The 24,527-nt window shown below is 46.7% G+C and overlaps 1 protein-coding gene across 1 annotated transcript in view; it reads left to right on the forward strand.

Annotated features, from left to right (window-relative positions):
* GMI1 (gamma-irradiation and mitomycin c induced 1) overlaps positions 1-24,527 on the forward strand; it is a 233,434-nt gene that overhangs the window by 122,145 nt on the left and 86,762 nt on the right. The window contains exons 20-22 of the mRNA XM_086778321.1: positions 1,851-1,872; positions 2,301-2,415; positions 5,310-5,426. Of these exons, the coding sequence (XP_086634447.1) occupies positions 1,851-1,872; positions 2,301-2,415; positions 5,310-5,426 (254 nt within the window). The remainder of the gene's footprint in view (positions 1-1,850; positions 1,873-2,300; positions 2,416-5,309; positions 5,427-24,527) is intronic.

Here is a 24,527-nt window from a genome sequence, read left to right on the forward strand (position 1 = left end):
AGATTTTATACATAATACCCATAAGTGAGATCAGGTGCCATTGAGCTAAAGAAGTAGGCGAAGGGACTTTGGGCAACAAACGAAGTATGCCCAACTTCCAATCGGCAGGCATATATCCCTCATCCCAAACCCTTTGACAAATAAGCGTCAAAGGCTCTGCAAGCTGATCAGCATATTTTCGGAAAAACTCATTTGTCAAACCATCCCAACCAGGGCTCGTTCCCATGGGAAGTTTGGAGAGAACAGCTTCCACTTCCCCTTGAGTAAGAGAGAGAGAGAGAGAGAGAGAGAGAGAGAGAGAGAGGGGAGGGGGGGGGGTGTGGGGTTGGCAAAGTTTAGTTGCTATACTCTGCCTAGGTTTACTTGGGATTCTATTACCACAACACAGGAGCTGCTGAGTGGTCAATCAGCGGAGGGGGGGACTGGAAAGTAGAGAAGGTAATGAAACTGTTTTGCGAATGGGTCTCACCGCTCCTTCACTCCAAAGGGGGGTTTGTTGGGAAATTGGAGTTAAGTGTGGGAACAGTCTCTTAGCCTAGTAATCTTGCCATGAGGTAAGGAGTGACGTTAGTACTTTCAGCGCATAAAAGGGGCATCAATGTACTCACAAATTACGCAATCAAGCTACCGTGTGGTATCTTCTACTCTCTCTCTCTCTCTCTCTCTCTCTCTCTCTCTTTCGTCTCTCTCTAGCCATGGCTCTCTCGCGTACACACCTGCCATAGCTCTTGAGCCAACACATCTGTGAGAAAAGGAGGCATCATACTGGTACATCAACATATCTCCTGCAGAGAAATAGCAACATGGTCACCAGCGTAATCCTAGGAAGACTCTTAAGATTCTTCCAATGTGATAGCTGCATCAATCTGCTCAATCCTCCTGTGCTTCAAAGTTTTAATTGTTAGTGCACATTTGTCCCAGCCTGGCCATTGCATGTAGCCACAAGCACCCATGGAACAAGGTTATCTCTGCTCAAATCATACGACATGATGGGCTGCCTATCAGCCTCTTCCTTTGAACTCGGAAGCCTTTGCATCAAGAAAGGTATCAATGTGCTCCAAGCTCTGGTACCAGTTGGTAAAACCTAGGAAGAGGGTGCACTATAGACGGCCTATGTGAAAATAAAGCGTCCACTTGTAGCAGGGTAGGTTGCCCGGCACATTAAAGTGGTGGTTCTCGTCTAGACAATATATCCGGAGTCCTTAATACTCATGGTGGAACACACACTGATTGACAGAGGATTGGCCTAGAATTTCACACTACTACAGAGGATATTCCTCAGTCACACTACAGACTATCCTTGGGGATGCTTGACACCATTTGGGAGATTATTGCCAGCATGACAACCCTGGTAGATATGGAACTCTAGGTGCACAAGACGTGATAAGAGGTCAGATTTATGACATCCAGTGTGTCGGGACTATCTGGGGAGATATCATCTATATGCTCATGGCCACTTGGTCTCGTATAGAGGGGCTGTCTATATCAGTGCAAGCAAAGTGCACTATCTTCATGAGAGAGTGGGATCACGGGATCTTCTTCTCATCGACTGGCCACTTCTCTTTCTTGACATCACTGCGCCCATGATTGGCTGCGGCTATCTTACACTGTATGATGAGGATCTCCAGCTTTCAGCCATGATTTTGTATTAGTTCTCTTTTACTTAATAAAAGTCATAATAAACTAAAATGGGGTGTCCCCCACTCTTGAAGGCATGAATGGAAATTCCATTTCTTGTTTGGTTCTCTTTCCCTGTTAGTGATTCAGTTCATCTACAGTGTTTTTAGAGATGGAAAGTATTACTTTCTTTATGTTCGATAGAGTCTGAATTAGAGTATTTGTCTTGGCAGGTAACACCAAAGTGATATGCAGGTGCGTATATGTTTCTTTCTGCTCATTTTCTCTACACTCTGTAGAAAGCATGGTTATGGGAAGTGCCAAAACATCCTTTTAGCAAAAAGTTCTGGTTGAAGGGTCCCAGGGGAACCCTAAATGCATTTTTGCTGCTTCATCCGAATCAGCCAAAATGGTGTGTTTGAGGAGTTTCAGTCATTTTCTCTTTGCAGTTTGGGCCCTCTTTGAAGCAGTCAAAGAATTATAATGTTTATGCTCTTTGTTGATGTGTTAGTGGGAATTGAGTGTCTAGCCAACAATTTGTGTCATGCTTTTTCAAGACCATGAAATAAATTATACTTGGGTGCTGCCTACCCAAACCTTTGATCATTAGATGAGATTCGAAAGCTATCTTTAAAAAATGGGATTTTGATATCAGATGTGAGAATTTCGCCTTTTATGTGCAGGCCGATGGAAGTTCCTAAAGACGAAGGTAGTACTTTGACAATCAGGGATGACAGTGCTGGGTTTGACTTGGGAAAATCAATAGCTCTTTCCATTGATTTGCTTACCTTGGATAAGGTGTGCTATTAAAACTTATTTAGATGTTAATTTTTTTTCTTTTTTTTTTGGGCGTTCTTTTCTAGAAAGAAACTTGTCACTTAAAATAAAATCGTACAAAGGGAGATCTAAAACCAACAGGTAGGGAGATCTCAACCAATTGGCAGCACTATACTGCCGTAAAAGCCCTGTATGAGTGGACAAGAAGAAAATTTCATGTTTCCAATCATAAATCTATTGTATTTTGTCTGCGCCTCCGTAGATGCACAGAGGCTATTGAGGGTGTCTAGATTTTTGGGTTTGAGTGCATTAATACTATATGGGGTGATATCATCCATACTCTTATGGCTACTTGGGCTCGTATTCAGGGGTCCTCTCGTTTTGCGCAGGCAAAGCGCGTTATATATATGCGGGAGTGGGACCATGGCATTTTCTTTTCCTCTAGTCACACAGGTCTTTCATGGCATCATGATGCTCCTCAGTGGTTGAAATCACCTTTAGATGTTGGGGTGCTTCTATTTTTTTCCGGCTTATAGCTGTGATTGTTGTATATCTTTTTCATACATAATAGAAGTCTCTTTCTGGAAAAAAAAAAGATTCCTGTATGTTGTGGTGATAGCTCAAGTGCTGAAGGTGTTTGCATAGGATCAAGAGTTCCTGGATTCAAAACCCCCCTTGGTGCTTCCTCGGCGGCATCATCTACGGGTGGATAATCAAGGGCCTATGGGCGGTGAAAAATCAATAACTACAGGAGGATCTTGAGCCTATGGCCAGCCGAAAAAAAACAAAGAGATTCCTGTATGCAGGCCCAGGTCGCTAAAAGTTGTGAACAATGTGACTCCATATACTGGAAATACATTGGGTGTCATAAACATGAATACGTCGAAGACCTCTGAGCTTTTGGTCTTCCAGATATGCTCCGTGATACTAGCAATAATCTCCAAGGTGGTGTCGTTAGTCAGTGGAGGTGGCGTGTATTGCAACTGGGGGATATCCTGAAGCAAACATCCCTGAGCTATGCCCTACGGCCAAGTATAACATGATCTTCTCCCCTCCCCTCATAAAGCAGCTGTGGGCCAGTCTTAGTCAACCATGCAAAAGAACCCCAAGTAATATAATAGGATAACTCAATCTGCCCAAGTGCTGGACTATAGATACTGAGATCCTTTGTGCTCTGGTTGCAAAATAAAATGTAAAATAACACTTGTTTGGATCTTTTCGTCATCTCTTTGGATTTCAGGTTTCAGTTCTATGTTATTGTCTTGAGATTGGGTTTACAGGCAGTGCAAACTAATTTCTGTCTGCCAATGAATTTCCTTTTTTTCTTTGTTCATTTCTGTCTGCAGAATAAAATGTAAATAAACCTTTGTTTGGACATTTCTTTTCATCATCTCTCTGGATTTCAGGTTTCGGTTCTGTGTTATTGTCATGAGATTGTGTGTTTACAGGGGGTGCTGATACATGAAGTAGTGATTGCATAATCCACCCAAATGAGGTGACATGGCGCCCTTGATGTGAGGCATAACAAGTGCTGTCCTTTTCTGAATTCTCTCAGGCTCTGTGCATCCTCAAATTCAATGCTGAGTGGACTCTGCAGGTTTGCTGCACTTGGGGCAAGGTGGGTCTGCACCTTTAGTTACTGCCTGGGACTGGTTGACTGACATCCCAGCATGTGCTACAAGCAAGTGAGAAGGAAGTAATCTCTGGCTTATGCCGGACTCTGATGGTCCTTCCAAGCGGTCCATCTACAGGGAACCCAATCGCTAGGTGAACACACCTTTGACCCTGGAGGTATTTCCACAAGGTCCTTTGGGCATCAGTTGACTCGCCTGAGGTTTATTCAGTGTCTCTGATAGGAAACCCTCAAACAGCTGCTGTGTAGAGGACAAACTGCAATTCCCCTATCCCTTTCTACTATTTATCAGAGTGGTACAAACCGTCCTTTAAAAAGACAATCGAAGCAGCCCTTGATGTAATATTATGCCGAACATGCAAGGATGGCTTGCTCCTCAGTCTCAGCCTAGCTCTTGATTCTCTCATGTGAGTGTGTTCTCTGATTCAGCTTTGATATGGACTGTGTGTGATAAACTCTGGCTCAATTGATGGAGATCTGAAGTGAATGTGACATGTGAGTTGCCAAGTATTGTGGAATCTGAGAAAAGCATGAGGAAGTGATCTCAGTCTAGGCTTATCCTGGGGGGTAGGCTCTCTGGTTGTATACATGTTTACTGTATTGTGTCCTTGTAGAAGCGATGTGTTGTCATCCGCCTTGATGCTTATCAAATAGCTAACAAAGATAGAACCAACTATAGGAGTCACTGCACGTACTTTGCTGTGTTTCCAAAAATGCTTACTCTCCGTATGTAAGTGAACTAGAAATGTGGCATCAGTATGGAGTGGATTTGCTACAAAATGTGCTAGAATGATGTAGTATGGCATACAGGGTTTATCGAGTATCAGATGCCAGACAATTATGACCTTTAACCCCTCTTTTGAGCTCATCTGGTAATATGAGTTCAATCCCCGGGAAAGTGCTCAATATATGGTGCTGGACAACAGAGGATTCTGTCTGAAAATGTTGGAAATGTGTGGAAACATTCCTTTGTAAGTGTGCAAAAGATGCAAGACTACCTCCTCTAGAGATTCAATGAGATCAAAAGGATCTTTTTTTCTGGTATGGGTGTGTCAGGATGTATAGTAGGTCTCACAAGGGGCAGCTGTAGTAGACACCAGGTCACAGGCCAGTCACATGCGTTGCTTGTGAGAAACAATGAGAGACTTTATATGTATAATTGTACTAAATGGCTCATAGCAAATCTTTTCAGTGTGGTTGAAAATATCTACCAATTCCAAATTACCCTTTTTTTTTTGTTGCACCGAACTCTGATTGTGCTCTACTTGTGTGTTGGATGTAGTGTGTCATTCTGCAGGAGGTGGAATGGAATCGTGTAAGTGAAAACAAGCTGCTTCATTGCCCCGGACGAATTGACATTCTTGAGAAGCAGATTATCCGAAGTCTTGGTCTCGATGGGGTAATTAAGCATCACTGTTTTACTTGAATTGAAACTTGCACTGAGTTATGGTTTCTGTAAGTTACACAGGCATGAGGTGATGAATGCATGAGGTGCAATAGCTAGTTTAAGGTTTGCCACAATGACAATGGCACATTTGTACTTGCTAACTGGGACCCTGTAATCTCTTCATGAACATCTGGGTAGAACATTATTTTCCCAAAGCCGAGCTATATTCCAGCTAAGTAAACTTTCTTAACTTGCAAAGCAAATTTTTCAACATCGTTGTCGACAGCACTGGAAAGCCTTGGCTGGCGTGTCGAGATCCAAACATCTCAATGGGGTTGACCACAGCTCCTCGTGGCCAAAAAACGTAAGAATGATGTGGGACCTTGCCAATGCCAAGGTCTGAAAACGAGGCCTGGGGATAGCTACGGGTGTTTGACTAGTTGGGTTCAATACCCCACATGGTACTTCCTCGGTGGCATCGCCTACAAGCGGATAAATAAGCACCTATGGGCGATGGAAAAATGATAACAACGGGAGGATCTTGGGCCTAAGGCCAGTCAGAAAAAGAAGAAGAAACGATCAAATTGAGAGAGATTCCTGGTTAAGTTTTTGAAAAGAATGTGTTTTTTTTGCAAGAAACTGTATTAAATATTGTGTTGACAAGAATATTCTCTAGAGTAAGGATGTTAAAAGGACAGCATTTTATCTGAGCGGAGAGCCCCCCCCCCCCCCCCCCCCCCCCCCCCCCCCCGCGGCCCCCCCCGCCCCCCCCGGGAACGCCTTCGCGTTTCCCATCACCCCCATCCTGTATTGCCCCTTTTTGCCCCCACCGCCATCCTCCACTTCCCTACGTCACGCCCTTGTCACCACCTTTGCGCTTCCCGCCGCCCTCACCCCCTGCCTCACCGCCCTTTTTCTTGGTACAGCAATCTGTAGGTTATATTTTCTTGGCACCACTAAGTTGCATCTGGTCCTTTACGTCTAGGAGGACTTCATGGCATCTTCTCTTCCACTGACGCCTCCATCACCCTCCATCACCATCTTCGCTTCTTGATTGAGCACCTCTGTCATACCTCCAGCAACACACACCACCGGGAAGGCTACTCCTCCGCTGGTCTCTCCCCCTAGTCCCAACTCTGTACCCCTTTGCTTTTGATGTGGATTTTTTTTTCTTTTTCCAAAAAGAGGTCTATTAAGTATGAGAAAAACATACAACAATCATAGCTATAAGCTAGAAAAGAATAGAATCACCCCAACCATTGTTGAGGAGCATCGTGATGCCATGTAAGACTTGTGGTACTAGAGGAAAAGAAGATGCCATGGTCCCATTCTCGCATAAATATCACACGCTTCGCCTGCGCAGAACGAGAGGGCCCCTGAATGCGAGCCCAAGTAGCCATAAGAGTGGATGATATCACCCCATATAGTACTAATGCACTGAGACCCAAAAATCTGGACACGGTCGGATAAGCCGATTGCGGTTTTGGATCACCGCGAGCTCCCCGAACCCTGTTACGTTTCCCTCCGCCTCTGATGCTTCCTCCGCCTCTGTTCCTCTGCCTTCGCTTCCTTCCTCCATCGCTGCACTTCTCCTTTCTCCTTCGTCTCCTTCCTCCTTCGCTACCTAAATCGCTCCCCTCCGCCTCCGCCTCTGTTCCTCTGCCATCGCTTCCTTCCTCCTTCGTTGCCCCCTCCTTCCTCCTTCGTTTCCTTCCTCCTTCGCTGCGCCCATCCGCTTCTCTTCTTGCTTCGCCTCCCATCCTCCTCCGCCTCCCCTCCTTGCCTTTGCCCGCCCTAATTCGCCTTTCTTTCCCCTCTGTTCACCCTTGTCCCTGCCCGCCCTTCTCTTCCCTCTGCGTAGCCCAGTTGTGTTGCCCTTGCCCCGCCCCTCTTCGCCTTTGTGTCTAGCCTTTTCCCCTTGCTTCCCTTTCCTTTTTGTTTTTCCCTTTTCCACCCTCCTTTCCTTTCCTCCGCCTCAACGCCTTCCTCTTTCCCTTGGTTCGGATTGCTCCTCATCCGGGTTCAAGTCGGCCATTTTCCTCAATTAGCATCATGGCTAATCATTCTCTCTCGGCCGGACGAACCATTGTATTTTCCGAAGCCGAGCTCGCGGTTCTCTACGCCGAAATTGAGAAAGACTCCAAAACGACCCTAATTGCCTGAATCTTTGGATCTCACCCGTCCCGTCTCCAGGCTCGGGATTGGGTCCTGGCGGCTATGCCCTCCGACCTCGCTCTACACTTTCGAGATGTCAGGTTGCTTGGAAGAGGTTTCTTCCAAGTGGATTTTGATTCTAAGGACGCAGCCTCAGAGGCTTTGAAGGGCAGCCCTTTGCCATTGGGCCCGAGGAAGATATTCTTTCTTCCCTACTCTAGCTATTTTGATCCTGTTGAGGAAGACCGGAACCGTTTTCCGATTACTCTCAGATTCCCAGATCTTCCTCGCTCATATTGGCCTATGTCAGAGGCCATCGGGTCTGCCTCTGGGCTTGTTCTTCAAGTGCCCCCCTTCAGGCCTTGTCGACATCTTTTGCCGAGGTGGTCACTGCCTCGGCGGATGCTTCCCAGGGTCATGTTCTTGCCCGTGACATTGAGCTCTTTGAGGACTATGTTTTGCTTCCGGGCCCTTGTGGCCCTTTGAAGCAGCATATGCAGATTGCAGGTAAACCCGATCAGTGCCGGGTTTGTCACCAACAGGGTCACTTTGCTCGAGATTGTCCTCGGGCTCGAGGTCGCAGGAGGCCTCGTAAGCGTGCCTTTCAGGCACCACCTCCCTTGGTTCCTTCCCGTCCTTCAGTCCGCCAGGTGTGGCGAGCTGTTTCTCACTCCCACTCCCATGGTGCGATTGATGGGAAGGCTTCCTCGGATCATGTACAGATAGATGATGTTTCTGGTCAGAGGGATGTGTCAGCTGATGCATCTTTGCAGAGAGATGATATCTCAGATTAGGATGACTTTGTGGAGTCCTCTCTACTTGGAGGGGGCGATATGCAGGATGTTCAGCACAGTGGGGATCATGTATTGCAGGATTTTCGGCATGATGCCATTGCCCTTGATGCCCCGCAAGGCGAACAGGTTTCTCGTACATGTGCAGGCATGGTGCAGGGCCTCGGACAAGGGCATGTCAGTGGACTTTGCCCCGTGGATTTTCCCGTCCTCCAGCATTATGAGATGCGTCCTCAGGCTGCCCATCGTCTTCTTAAAACGGGGGTCAAACCTTGCTCTTCCATGAGAATCGTCTCATGGAATGTTCAGGGCCTTGGAGGGCTTCCCACCCGTGGTAGGAAGCGCCTTCTGAAGGACCAGCTTCACCCTGCTGTTACATGAGGGTCTATGGATGTGCTTTTGTTGCAGGAACACAAATTGGATAGATCTCAGTGTGGCAAAACTGGTAAGATGCTTTCTGTCCACACCTTCTGGTCTTCGGCAGTTGGGACTAGAGGGGGTGTTTGTTTTTGAGAGGCAGCGTCTATTATACCTCATGTTATTGGGCACGGTGTTATCATCCCTGCTAGAGCGCAGTGGATCTTGATCATGCATGAGGGTGAGAAATTGGGAATCTTGAATATCTATGCACCTAACGTGAGAGGTGAAAGGGTGGCCTTTTGGGACACCATTACAAATGTCATTCCCCAGGTTAATCATTGGATAGTGGGAGGAGATTTTAATATGGTTGAGCAACCTTCGGACAAGAAGGGTGGACGCGAAAGGGGTTTACACCCTTTGGAGCGAGCCTCATGGGAGAGGTTCACGCTTTTCTTTTTTAGCAGGGATTGCTGGACTGAGGATGACTTCCAGAGAAGGCCAAATTCCTTATCTTTCTCTTGGCACAACCGCAGGAGCGGGGATGAGAGCATCTTTGCACGTCTGGACAGGTTTTATGTGGATGATTGGTCCTTGGACAGAGGAGGCACCATTGCTATTATGCCTAGCACCACCAAATCCGATCATTGCCCTGTCATTTTGTGTCTCAGGGAGCCTGGGGCCCGCTCGGCCTCTCCCCGTATCCGTATCCCTGACTCTCTTTATGTAGATGCTGACATTTCCCTTGAGATCAGAGAGATATGGAGATCTTGTGACGGTCTTGATCCTCGTCATAAGATTGCACTAGCTCTTGAGAGGACCAGCCATCATTATCATAGCATTGCCTTGTCTAAGGAGGAGGAGACTCTGGACAAGGAGAGAGCTATTAGGCGTAGGATTGCTGCTCTTCTCAGAGGGACCATGAAAAGCATCCACATGCGACTTGGAGCTGTAGTTGGCCATGGACAGGAGGGCTGAGTTCACCTTTCATGCGAACGATGCCTTTTGGACTCAGATGGGTGGCAGATGCAACAAAGAGTTTTTTTCAGCGCACAGGCCTTCCCATAGCAGGGATTCTGTGAGATACTTGCAGGATTCAGAGGGTGAGGTTCAGATTGAGCTTGATAAGGTGAGGGGTGTCGCTTCAAAGTTTTATCGGTCTTTGTTGACTGCAGAGGTGCCCTCCCCTCAGAGAGATGTGGGACGGCAGAAAGTTTGGGAGTGCATGCCGAGGCTCATTACTGATGCTATGTGTTCTTTCCTAGATGCCCCTTTCTCGAAGGATGAATTCCTTCACGCACTGCATGCTCTTTCCCCAGTGGTTCATGCCCAGGGGATGATGGTCTTTCTCCTGCCTTCTTTATTCTTTTTTGGGATCATATTGGAGATGCTATCAGTGTTGCCCTTCAGGAAATGCGCTTGTCGGGTATGATGCCTACATACCTCACGGAGGGGGTGATTCACCTTATCCCCAAGCGTGGGGACAAGACCGACATCAAGCAATGGAGGCCCATCACCCTCCTTGGATTTGCATATAAAAGCTTAGCTAAAGCCTTGAGTATAAGGTTGCAACCGATTCTCCAAAGGACTATCCATGATACTCAGAACGGGCTCCTCCAAGGAAGGAGTATATTTGATAACATTTTTTCTTTCTGGGAAGCTGTCGAGTGGGCAAAGTCTAGTCAGCAGTCTCTTGCCATTATTTTGCTTGATTTTGAAAAAGCTAACGACAGAGTGGATCGGGATTTTTTGGAGGGCACTATGGCACACATGGGGTTTTCCCAAAACTGGATCAGAGGGGTGTCTTGCCTATACAGGGAGGCTGATAGCACTGTTTTAGCCAGAACTTGGTTTTGTTAGCCACAACTTGATTTATCGCTCGATGCTGGATTTTTCATAAGGGCTGCATTGGCCAGCTTCGTCGCCTTATTCGGAACTTTCTTTGGTCAGGGCTTGATGGAAATGCAGACACCAAGGCTAGAGTTGCTTCGGAAACCATTATCAACCTAAGCAGCGGGAAGTGGGATTGAATATCATTGACCCTGAGGTGCAATGTAAGGCTTTGGTGTGTAAGCTGGCTGTTAGGGGCTTTCTTCCAGGCACTGAGCCATAGAAGGACTTTCTCATGCAGCAGATCTCGAAGTGTGTCTGTGTTCGCGGAGGTGACTGGACTCTCAGCTCACGCTTTATTTTTTTGGATGCAGTTCACCGCTCCCCTTCATGCCCCCTGGTTAGGTCCCTCCTACAGGCATGGGACTGCCTGAGGAGTCCCCCCGTGTTCAACGGAGGAAGTTAACTCGCCGCCCATTCTGTGGAATGATTTGATCTTAGATGTGCGTGGTAGGCCTCTTGGGGCAGCTATGCATATTCTTTGGGCTGGCCGGGAGACCCTTTGCCCTACATTGTTGGCTTGGAAGAGGTTTTAGATCCTCACCGAGATACAGAGATTGGATCTCACGCAGCATTTGAGAGGCTCTAGTCGGAGGATTGCACAGATTGATGCAGCCATTCCCAACCACTGGATTACTGGATCTTTCTTGGAAGACTGTCATCATTCTTGGTTTGGGGTTTTTTCTGGGACAGGTGTTCCTCTTCAGGTTATGGGTCTCCCCTTGCCTAGGGAGGATGATGTACCGGTCTTTTTTTCTATACAGAGGATGGATGGCAGTTGGAGAGATATGACGTGCAGGACCTTATTGAGGCCCCCCAGATTCGTCCAGTCAGAGTTGTTGGCACGATAGGGAAGCACGTCTTTGTTGGACGCCCCCCCCCCCCCCCCCCCCTTGGATGATCCCAGAGAGTGTTAGCCTTTTTGGTTGTATGGTGGTTGCCCTATCAGACATTCGCATTGGGACCCCGGTGAGTGGGTGTGGAAGGATGCTTGTAACCCCTTGAAAAGCATGCCTTTTTTCACTTATACGGTGTAAAATGCCAGACATCTTATCTTGGGACACATTCAGAGTGTCCCTACTCTTAGATCCCATTGGGAATCCTACGGCATTTCGATTGACATTCAGAGGGTTTTTTGGCAGAGATTGTGTCATTCTTATGGGAAGCCACAGATTTCCTCCTTTATCTAGGTTTCTCTTCATGGTGGTCTGGCGACCAATCAGTGGAGACTAGTTATTGGTGCTTGCCCAGCATGCCCTAGATGTGGAGGAGTTTCGGAGTCAGTTTACCATTGTTTATGGGAATGCAGGGAAGCACAGAGGGTTTGGTCTGCGATTGCACACCTCCTTGGTAGGATTAAGAGGGATGCTATCATTTCTTTTGGTTCTATCATTTGGTTGACACAGTTTGGGCCTCACCTGAGATTCGAGGGGACTGACAGGAGCTTGGCCATTATGGTTAGGCAAGGAGTTGCTCGGCAGGGTTGTCTTCAGGATTTGCCACTTTCACACTTTGTCCCTTCGGCACAGAGGTTAGACAGTTCTTGGGAGGTTATTGCTAGCATCTCAGCCTGGAATATCTGGAAGGCTAGATGCACCGAGGCCATTGAGGGTACTCCTGTTCTTGTTTCTCAGTGTCTTTGCAGGATTTGGAGTGATATTATTCACACCATTATAGCTACCTGGGCCAGAATCAAGGGATCTTTGAGGGCTGCGGAGAGGAAGCACGGCCAGTTTATGAGAGAGTGGGACATTGGTATCTTTTTCACGTCCTCTCATTTGGGACCCTATTTGTAGCACAGGGCTCCTGATTGGTTGAGATCTCCACCTTTCTTGGTGTGAAATCTCCATTTTGTAAAATTTTATATACTTAATAGAAGTCTCCGTTCTGAAAAAAGTAAATTAAAAAAAAATATGGCCACCCTCAATAGCCTCCGTGCATCTAGCTCTCCAGTTCTGCCATGCTGTAATATTGGCAATAGTCTCCCAACTGGTGTCAATCCTCTGTCTAGGGGGTGTATTATCAGAGTGAGGAACATCCTGCAATAAACCATGCTGGGCAATACCTCTACGAATGAAAAAAAAAACAGAATCTGTACCACTGCCCTCGTAAAAAAGTTACGGACCGGACTGGGAGAGCCAAGCAACTGCCCCTCAAGTCACATGCATGTCTCGGCCACTTAATTTACCCATAAGTTGGGCTACAAGACCCCAAATTTGCTGTGCAATGCTGCACATCTAGGACAGGAAGTCGCTACAGCAAAAACTGATATCCACTGATTGGTGGGGAGACCAGCATGCAAGAATAACCAAAAGAAATGAGAGATTTGGCTCCTGCTGTATGAGTGCCAAAGTCTGTGCCAATATCTGCACTGTATCACTGGAGAAATATCATAGCTCTCCCAATGAGGCCTGAGAGTAGGGATCCTATGCATTTGTCGAGTGAGGAGAAACCCCCTCTGAAGGATTCTTCCGAGCTACCACCTGCACGTCCATACTTCCCTGTATTCTCCACCCATTAACCGGGTCCCTAATGGAATGTGTTCCCCTTCACCTGCCTCCCGTAACGTGTCTCTTCGACATGCTGACCGTGTCCGCCACATTGTGCGTATATCTCATGATGTCTCCATGTATGCATGGATCTACTTCGAGTTTCACACAGATTTCTTCATTCTTCTCTCACAGGAATGGAATAGATTACACGGTGAGCTGTGGGAGTCCTGCGCTACCACCACACTCAGCTCCATTCGGAGGTGATTGTCACCGGTTTGCAGGATGAGTTGCAGCGGGCACAGGTGTCCATTTCCCAACTCCGTCTGAGCTGGCCACTCTTCAGAGTTTAGAGTTCTTTATCTGCTTCCGAGCGTCACCTTGCCATTACTAACGCTGACTTCGCATCCACCAGGGTGTGACTGGAAGTAGCCGAGGCAGAGTTGACAGTTTCCCAGCTAGGATTCTTTTCTTAGTTACTAGGTTTCTTTCATTCAGTTCCTAGTTTTGATTAGGGCAGCTCTTAGCATTTGCTTTTATCACATTGTATCTATTACATGGATCTATCATTATATGTTATTGTCATTTTGGATATTATACCTTTGTCTAGTCATAGACTTGGAAGTAATGGTTTTTATCGGGTCTGTCCGGTCTGTGGTGGCAAGTTCTACACTCAACACTTCTTCAGCACATTTTCTTTTCTCTGGCACATTTTTTTCTGTCGGGCGACCGAGTTGTAGCCACACCGGCCGGTGTGGCTTCGTAGCTCGTGCTGGTAAAAGGTGCATTTGGTAGCTCCCGCCTGTCTGTTGGAAATAAGTGCTCACTAGGAGTACTTTTAGTCTTGGTCATCTCAGTGTATGCCATGTGGCACCTCTATAATTGTCCCATAAGTCACTCTACTCTATCTTGTACTTCTCACCTATATATTGTGGGTGTCACATCAATGAAAGCATCAATCTTGTGTCTTGTCTACACTCATCTCAAGGTAACTCTTTGTCTTTCATTTTTGTTCTTGTTTCATTTCTACTCTGCTCTAGCTTTCATATTTTCTACATGGTATCAGAGCATTGGTTTTAGGGTTTTCCTGTTTTTTTCCTATGAGCTTTCGCCATTCTCTCCAAGCTGTCCCACTCAATTCAGCGCAGCCCATGTGTTGCCCGCCATATCTTCAGGCCGCCGCCTGGCTGCATCTGTTGCCTTGCGTAGACCTGCACATGCTATCCAGCGTTGAGCTACAACTTGTTGTGTAGCGTTGACTTGCATTTGTTGTCCAACGTCGCCTCTTATAGCTGCACGTGCTGCCCTTGCCAGATTCACAGCATTGGGACATAACTCGACCTGCTGCTGTAGCAACCCGTCAGCCTGAACTTGCTGTCCGCCCTGTTCAGGCTCATACAGCCCACTGTACTGTTGCTGCTTTGGCTGCCTTCTTCATCAACTCAAGGGTGCACATCATCTAGAAGCAGCTGCAGCTCGACTTTCCTCCTGTTAACGAGCTATTTGCTGCATTCAGTTCTGCCATTGTTTCCTCTTGAAGAGTCTACAAGGTACTGTGCATTGTATCCTTTAGTGTGCTGGTCAGTCCTTTTCTTATCCTCATATCTGCAAACTGCTAGTTCCTCATGCTTCGATGGGCTGTCACATGCTATGGCCTTGACAAGTGGTGAGAGAGCCGGCTTCTAAAAACAATTTGGATCTCTTCTTTCATTCATTTCTGCAATTTTGTAAGGGAATAGACACTGCCCTTGCATTTTAGCAAGGGGTAAGACCTTCCCACATGGCCTCTTCTACTCATTCTCTCATGTCTATCGACAAATTTAATGGGTCCAACTTTCATACTTGGCAAATCAAAATCAAGTGCCATCTTATGAAAGAAAGTCTTTGGGATGTTGTTCACCATGCTGCTCCTGAAGATTCCGACATTGAGCAAGTTATCACTTATGCTCCCACTGCCAAGAATGACAAAGCCTATGCTATCATCTTGCTCGGTCTTGGAGATGATTACATTCATCACATCTCCGACATACAGTCTGCTTCTCGAGCATGGATCACTTTGGATACCCTTTTTGGACCCCGCTCTAAAAACTCTAAGATTGCACTTATGATCTCATTCTTTGATCTATATATGCAGGAGGGAGCTACTATAGCCTCTCATGTCAATTATTTTCGCAGTCTTATGGTTTAGCTTGCATCACTGAAGTCTCCCATCTCCGAAGATATTGCTATTGCTGTGCTTCTCAAAAGCTTACCTGACACCTATGCTACTCTTGTCACTACCTTCAAGTATCACAATAATCCTACTCTTGAAGGTATCATCAATGCTCTCCAAGAAGAGGAAAGAACAAAACAACAAAAGGTAACTGACACTGCATTTTTAGCAAAGAAAGGAGGTTCTAAGGTAAGAAAGCCTTGCACCCATTGTGGAAAAACTAATCATATGGAGAAGGACTGCTTCAAGGCCCATCCATGCACCATTTGTGGTCGTGATAATCACCGGGAGAAGGACTGCTATTCTAAAACCTCTACATCAGTCCCTGCATCTACCTCAGCCCATGTTGCTGCAGCATCTACATTAGCAGATCTTGCGTTCATTCCTCACATGATGAGGAGTGGGCTTTCTGATTACTTCACCTTTCTTGTCTACCACTTTGACCACCGATGATGTAGGTCAAGGGGTTCTAGTGTCTTACTCATTATGCTTTTTGACCTCTCTCTTGTCCCTACCCAAGAGGCAGAGATTGCCCTTGAGGAGGGGATGTCGTCAAGGTCCATCTGTTTGTCTACAGTCAGTCTTCTGTCTATCTAGTCTTGTCTGTCTGTCTATCTGTTGTCTGTCTATCTGTCTATCAATCTGCCTGTGTCTTGTTTTAGATCCATCTTGTCCCTATCCTTGTGGACCCATATGAGGATATCACTTGAGGAGGGGTGTCTCAGGATCTTTGTCTGTCATGTCTTCTGTCTTGTCTCTCACCTATATATTGTGGGTGTCACATCAATGAAAGCATCAATCTTGTGTCTTGTCTACACTCATCTCAAGGTAACTCTTTGTCTTTCATTTTTGTTCTTGTTTCATTTCTAATCTGCTCTAGCTTTCATATTTTCTACACTGTCAACACTTCTCTCCAAGATCCATCTATCTTGAATGGAGTAGAAGACTGGTACGTCATCCTCACCCAGGAAGGCAGATGACATGAATAGGTACCCCTCTCCTTGGGAATACCCCAAACCATAAGTGATGAGGCCCTTCAATGAAGTTCCTTGTGATCCAGTGGTTAGGTGTGGCTGCATTCATTTGCGTAATTCCTTGACTAGTGCCTCTCAAGTGGTGGGTTCGAAACAGGCTCTCATCCTCCATGAGACTCATGAGCCTCTTCTAATCCAACACTTAGGGGAGAAGAGTCGCCTAGGTAGCCCACTGGATATGCGTGGCCTCTTCAAGGGGTCTACCAAATTCATGCAAGATCAAGTCATTCCACACAATAGGCTCTGCCTCTAAGCCTCCTCAACTGACCGCGAAGGAATATGAAGGAAGAAGCTCCTTATTCAATCGTAGGCTCATAGAAGAGGTCTCACCAAGGGCGAAGAAGTTGGTCGGTGCCATTCGAGAAGATAAAACGTTGGTTGTGAATCCAATCACCTCGCCTAATCGGAATGCACATCGTAATTTATTGCATAAGAAATTCCTTCCAAGGTTCAGTGCCCTGAAGAAATTCTCAGGTTACTAGCTTACAAATTAAAGCCTTACATTGCACCTCTGGGTAAATGATGTTCAATCCTCTCTCTTCCTTGGGCATAATAATGGTATCCCAAGCCACTCTCTCCCTGGTGTGTACAGTGCTATCTAATCCTGACCAAAGGAAGTTCCGAATAGGATGACGAAGTTGACCAATGCATCCCTTATGAAACACCCAGCACGACGTGGCAAACCAAGTAGTCGCCTGTATCAGTTGGTTAGCTAGAGAGGCCAAATCAAGCTTCATGCTACTCCAATGTTGAAGTTTTCTTTTAATGCTCATGAGGGCAGGGGCGACTTGCTGTGTAGACAAGATGTCAACGCCAACCTAACAACCAAGATATCTAGTAGTGCATCCTCTCTCAATCCAAGTAAACCCCACATCCAGACCCCAATTTGTCTATGGAAAGTCAGTAATCCAAAATCCCGTTGGTTTGTGCCAATTAATGGAGGCGCATGCTACCAAACAAAACATCTCCAAGGCAGTGCGGAAAGCGCAGAGGCATGCTTGCAAAATAATATCCCTTTCATCTGCTATCTTAGAGTCCAATAGCTCCTCCTCTATGTAAAGAGGCATGTTGAGGGCCAAGACCCCTGGGATAACTCTGAGAAACTTGCTGATAGTTTGTGCTACTAAAAGGTAGAGTAGTGGAGATAAGGGTGTCCATGCTGCACGGAGCTGGAGATCAAAAAGCGTTCACTACGTCCTCTCCAGGCTAAAACTGTGTTGTGAGTCTCCCTATAGATGCAAGAGACCCCTCTGATAAAATCATGGGAGAAACCCATCATCGTGCCTTCCAAGAAGTCCCAATATATGCTATTATAAGCTTTTTCAAAGTATAGCAAAAGGATGGCCAGGGGTTGTTGGCTTCCCAGAATAAAAAGATGTTATCAAAAATACCTCTTCCTTGGAGGAAGCCATTTTGTGTATCATGTATAACTTTCTAAAGAACAGGCTGAAGCCTCATACTTATTGCCTTAACTAAGATTTTGTAAGCAGACCCAAGCAGAGTTATGGTCCTCCACTATCTTATATTGGTCTTGGCCCCACGTTTCGGGACAATGTGGATAAGACCCTCCGTGATAAAAGGGGGCATGATACCAGTACACATCTCCTGCAGAGCAATAGTAACATCATCATCAATGTGATCCCAAAACCATAAAAAGGATGATGTAGAGAGGTCATCATCCGCCAGGAATTTGCATTTCGAAAGGGCCTAGAAAGCATGACTCGGCTCATCCTTCCAAAAGGGGGCATCGAAAGATGCACACATATCATCTATAGTAAGACTGGGCATGTGCTTCCAAACGTGTTCTGCAACATCTTTATCCAAAGAAGGGCCTCTACAGAGAGCAAGACTTGATAAAAATCAGAGGCAATAAGCCTCACCTTATTTATAAAAGTATGAAATTCTCCATGAGTATCGTACAACCATCTCAAACTGTCCTTATTGTGCTTAGGTCCATGTGCTAAGAAAAACAGTTTGTTGCATCTGCAATCCATTTTTGTCTAAAATGCCTTATTATCATGAAATCCATACTCAGCCCCGTCATCTGTTTCGCAGCTCTTATGAGTGGACAAAAGGTTTGGGATCCAAGAGGACATAGGATGCTTCTCGTGTTAAGTATGAAAAAATTTACAAAATGGAGATTTCACACCAAGCAAGGTGGAGATCTCAACCAATCAGGAGCCCTATGCTGCCAATAGGGTTCCGAATGAGAGGATGTGAAAAAGATACCAATGTCCTACTCTCTCATAAACTCGCCGCGCTTCCTCTCCGCAGCCCTCGAAGATCCCTGGATTCCGGCCCAGGTAGCCATAATGGTGTGAATAATATCACTCCAAATCCTGCAAAGACACTGAGAAAGAAGAAAGGGAGTACCCTCAATGGCCTCAGTGCATCTAGCCTTCAAGATATTCCAGGTTGAGATACTAGCAATAATCTCCCAAGAGCTGTCTAACCTCTCTGCCGGAGCGACAAAGTGTGGCAAATCGTGAAGACAACATTGCCGAGCAACTCATTGCCTAACGATAATGGCCAAGCACTTGTCAGTCCCCTCGAACCTGAGCTGACGCCCAAACTGTGTCAACCAAATGATAGAACCAAAAGAAATGATAGCATCCCTCTTAATCCTACCAAGGAGGTGTGCAATCGCAGACCAAACCCTCTGTGCTTCCCTGCATTCCCATAAACAATGGTAAACTGACTCCGAAACTCCTGCATATCTAGGGAATGTTGGGCAAGCACTAGTAACAGACCTCCACTGATTGGTGGCCAGACCACCATGAAGAGAAACCCAGATAAAGGAGGAAATCTATGGCATTCCTATAATCTCCGCCAAAATGCCACAATCTCTGCCAAAATGCCCTCTCAATGTCAGTCGAAATGCCGTAAGATTCCCAATGGGGTCTAAGAGTAGGGACACTCGGATTATTTCCCAAGAGAAGATGTCTGGCATTCCACACCGTATAACTGAAAAAAGGCATGCTTTTCAAAGGGTTACAAGCATCCTTCCACTCCCACTCACCGGGGTCCCAATGCAAATGTCTGATAGGGCAGCCACCATACAACCAAAAGCCAACACTCTTTGTGATCTTCCGTGGGGGGGGCGGGGGGGGGGGGGGGGGGTCAACAAGACGTGCTTCCCTAACCTGCCAACATTTCTGACTGCTGGACGAATATGGGGGCCCTCAATAAGGTCTTGTACGTCACATCTCTCCAACAGCCATCCATCCTGTACAGAAAAAAAGACGGGTACATCATCCTCCCTAGCCTAGGGGAGACCCATAACCTGAAGAGGAACACCTGTCCCAAAAAAAACCCCAAACCAAGAATGATGTCGGCCATCCAACAAAGATCTAGTAATCCAGTTGTTGGGAATGGTTGCAACAATCTATGCAATCCTCTGGCTAGAGCCTCTCAAATGCTGTGTGAAATTCAATCGTTGCACCTCGGTGAGGTTCTGAAGCCTCTTCCAAGCCAACACTCTGGGGGATAGGGCCTCCCCGCCAGCCCAAAGAATATGCATAGCTGCACCAATAGGTCTACCATGCACATCTAAGATCAAATCATTCCACAGAATGGGCTGCCGATTAGCTTCCTCCACTGAACGCGGTGGGATGTGTACCAAAAAACTCCTTAGGGAGTCCCAGGCCCGTAGGAGGGACCTAACCAGGGGGGATGAAGGGGAGCGGTGAACTGCATCCGAAAAAATAAAGTGTGAGCTGAGAGCCCACTCACCTCCGGGAACAAGGACACACTTCGTGATCTGCTGCATGAGAAAGTCCTTCCATGGCTCAGTGCCTGGAAGAAAGCCCCTAACAACAAGCTCACAAAGCAAAGCCTTACATTGCACCTCAGGGTCAATGATATTCAATCCCCCTTCCTGGTTAGGCCTGATAATGGTTTCCCAAGCAACTGTGGCCTTGGTGTGTGCATTTCCATCAAGCCCTGACCAAAGAAAGTTCCGAATAAGGCGACGAAGCTAGCCAATGCAGCCCTTGTGAAAAATCCATCGCGAAGCGATAAATCAAGCTGTGGCTAGCAAAACTTGGTTAATCACCAAAGTCGAGCTTCCTCCTACTCCAATGATGAAGTTTGCCTTAATGCTTAAGAGCACTGGAGCAAACTGTTGTGCAGGGCAGATGTCAACGCCCACCTCACAACCAAGGTATCTTGCAGAGCATCCTCTCTCAATCCAAGTAGAACCAACGTCTGTACCCCAATCTGCAAGAGGAGAATCACTGATCCAAAAACCAACTGACTTATGCCAATTGATAGTAGCTCTTGATGCCAAATAAAAGGCCTGCAAGGCTGTCCAGAAAGCACATAAACAAGCATGTGAAGCCTCAAGGAACAACGCCGTATCATCTGCTAACTCGGAGTCCAAAAACTCCTCCTCCGTGCATAAAGGCCGCCTGAGACCCACAACACCAAGGGCAGCCCGAAGAAACTTGGTCTTAGCCTCAGATACAATGAGGTACAGTAAAGGGGCGAGGGGACAGCCCTGCCTCATTGAACGGGAAATGTGAAAACGCTCGCCGCGCCCCGCGCAAGCTAAAACAGTGCTATGAGCCTCCCTGTATAGGCAGGACACCCCTCTGATCCAGTTTTGGGAAAATCCCATGTGTGCCATAGTGCCCTCCAAAAAATCCCAATCCACTCTGTCATAAGCTTTTTCCAAATCAAGCAAAAGAATGGCAAGAGGCTGCTGACTAGATTTTGCCCACTCGACAGCTTCATAGAAAGAAAAGATGTTATCAAATATACTGCTTCCTTGGAGGAACACATTCAGTGGATCATGGATGGTCCTTTGGAGAATCGGCTGCAACCTTATACTCAACGCTTTATCTAAGATTTTATATGCAGATCCAAGGAGGGGTGATGTCCCTCCATTGCTTGATGTCAGTCTTGTCCTAGGGATAAGGTGAATCAGCCCCTCCGTGAGGTATGCAGCATCATACCCGACAAGAACATTTCGTGAAGGGTAACAGTGATAGCATCTCCAATAGGATCCCAAAAAAGAATAAAGAAGGCAGGAGAAAGACCATCATCCCTTGGGCATGAACCACTGGAAGAAGCATGGAGTGCATGAAGGAATTCATCCTTCGAGAAAGGGGCAAGCAAGGAAGAACACATAGCATCTATAATGAGCCTGGGCATGCAGTCCCAAACTTTCTGCCGTGCCACATCTCTTTGAGGAGAGGGCACCTCTGCAGTCAACAAAGACCGATAAAAATCCGAAGCAATACCCCTCACCTTATCAGGCTCAATCTGAACCTCACCCTGTGAATCCTGCAAGTACCTCACAGAATCCTAGCTATGGGAAAGCCTGTGTGTTGAGAAAAACTCTGTGTTGCATCTGCCACGCATCTGAGTCCAAAAAGCCTTGCTCGCATGAAACGCAGGTTGTTTGCGCTTCAGAGGAAACGCGACAAATATCGGCCTACCTCTTCCCCTTGGTTCGGATTGCTCCTCACAACAACCCTGCCTCTTTGAACGGGAAATCTGAAAACGCTCACCATGCCTCCCACAGGCTAAAACAGTGCTATGAGCCTCCCTGAATAGGCAAGACACCCCTCTGATCCATTTTTGGGAAAACCCCATGTGTGCCATAGTGCCCTCCAAAAAATCCCAATCCACTCTGTCGTAAGCTTTTTCAAAATCAAGCAAAAGAATGGCAAGAGGCCGCTGACTAGACTTTGCCCACTTGACAGCTTCCCAAAAAGAAAAAATGTTATTAAATATACTCCTTCCTTGGAGGAAACCATTCTGGGTATCATGGATAGTCCTTTGGAGAATCGGCTGCAACCTTATACTCAAGGCTTTAGCTAAGATTTTATATGCAGATCCAAGGAGGGTGATGGGCCTCCATTGCATGATGTGAGTCTTGTCCCCACTCTTGGGGATAAGGTGAATCAGCCCCTCCGTGAGGTATGGAGGCATTATACCCACCAACCACATTTTCTGAACGGCAACAGTGATAGCATCTCCAATATGATCCCAAAAAAGAATAAAGAAGGTGGGAGAAAGACCATCATCCCTTGGGCATGAACCACTGGAAAGAGCATGCAATGCCGGAAGGAATTCATCTTTCGAGAAAGGGGCATCCAGGAAAGAACACATAGTATTTGTAATGAGCCTGGGCATGCACTCCCAAACTTTCTGCCGTGCCACATCTCTCTGAGGAGAGGACACCTCTGCAGTCAACAAAGACGGATAAAATTCTGAAGCAATAACCCTCACCTTATCAAGCTCAATCTGAACCTCACCCTGTGAGTCCTGCAAGTACCTCACAGAATCCGTGCTATGGGAAGGCCTGTGTGCTAAAAAAAACTCTTTGTTGCATCTGCCACCCATCCGAGTCCAAAAGGCCTCGTTCTCATGAAAGGTGAACTCAGCCCTCCTGGCCATGGCTAACTGGAGCTCTGCTCTAACTGTGGTCAAGAGGTCTGTAATCCAAGTTGCATGTTGATGCTTTTCATGTTCCCTCTGAAGAGCAGCAGTCCTACGCCTAATAGCTCTCTCCTTGTCTAGAGCCTCCTCCTCCTCAAGCAAGGCAGTGCTATGATAGTGATGGTTGGTCCTCTCAAGAGCAAGCACAATATCATGACGAGGATCAGGACCATCACAAGATCTCCATATCTCTCTGATCTCAAGGGAAATGTCAGCATCAAGATAAAGAGAGTCAGGGATACAGACACGGGGAGAGGCCGAGCGAGCCCCAGCCTCCCTGAGACACAAAACGATGGGGCAATGATTGGATTTGGTGGTGCGAGGCATAATAGCAATGGTGCTTCCTCTGTCCAAGGACCAATCATCCACATAAAGTCACACAAATCCATTCTCACCCACCAGGGTCCCAATTTATTGATAGGGCGTCCACCATAGGTATGCTCAGTCACACAAATCCGTTCCCACTCACCAGGGTCCCAATGCACTGATAGGTCATCCACCATATAGCCAAAAGGCACCACGAAGCATGAGTAACCACCATCATTGGGCAAGGATTAGTATACCAACGCTTCCCAGAGCGACTCACTACTCTCACTAGACGGATCACGGAGCCAAGTGTGATCAATCTATACATCACATCTCTCCATCTGCCATCCAGGCTGAACGGAGTAGAAGACAATAGCCTCTTCCTCCTCTGGTTGTGGGAATCTCATCACTTGAAGAGGTACGCACGTCCCAGGTAAAACCCCCAACTACAAGTGGTGATAAGGAATTTGGCCTTCTTTGGAAATGATCCTCAGTCCAGCGATCGTTGCCAAAAAAGGAAAGGGTGAATCTCTCCCATGAGGTTCGCTCCAAAGGGTGTAAACCCCCTTGGTGTCCACCCTTCTTGTCAGAAGGTTGCTCAACCATATTAAAATCTCCTCCCACTATCCAATGATCAACCTTGGGAATGACATTTGTAATGGTGTCCCAAAAAACCAACCTTTCACCTCTCACGTTAGGTGCATGGATATTCAAGATTCCCAATTTTTGACCTGCATGCATGATCAAGATCCAGTGCACTCTAGCAGGGATGGTAACACCGTGCCCAATAACATAAAGGAATAATAGATGCTACCACTGAAATACAAACACCCCCTCTAGTCCCAACTACCGAAGACAAAGGAATAATAGATGCTACCACTGAAATACAAACACCCCCTCTAGGCCCAACTGCCGAAGACCAGAAGGTGTGGCCAGAAAGCATCTTACCAGTTTTGCCACACTGAGATCTATCCAATTTGTGTTCCTGCAACAAAAGCACATCCATAGACCCTCCTGTAACAGCAGGGTGAAGCTAGTCCTTCAGAAGGCGCTTCCTACCACGGGTGGGAAGCCCTCCAAGGCCCTGAACATTCCATGAGATGATTCTCATGGAAGAGAAGAGGGTTTGACCCCTGATCTAAAAAGACGATGGGCAGCTTGAGGACGCCTCTCATAATGCTGGAGGACGGGAAAATCAACGGGGCAAAGTCCACTGACATGCCCTTGTCCGAGGCCCTACACAGTACCTGGATATGTACCTGGATATTGCCCCCTCCAAGTAGAGAGGACTCAACAAAATTATGCTGATCCAAGATATCATCTGTCTACGAAGATGCATCAGCTGACACATCCCTCTGACTAGAAACATCATCTATTTGTACATGATCAGAGGAGGCCTTCCCATCAATCGCACCAGGGGGCAGGTGTGAGAG

Source organism: Cibotium barometz, chromosome 39 (genome assembly GCF_041138505.1).
Source record: "Cibotium barometz isolate CiBa-2024 chromosome 39, ASM4113850v1, whole genome shotgun sequence".
NCBI lineage: Eukaryota > Viridiplantae > Streptophyta > Polypodiopsida > Cyatheales > Cibotiaceae > Cibotium > Cibotium barometz.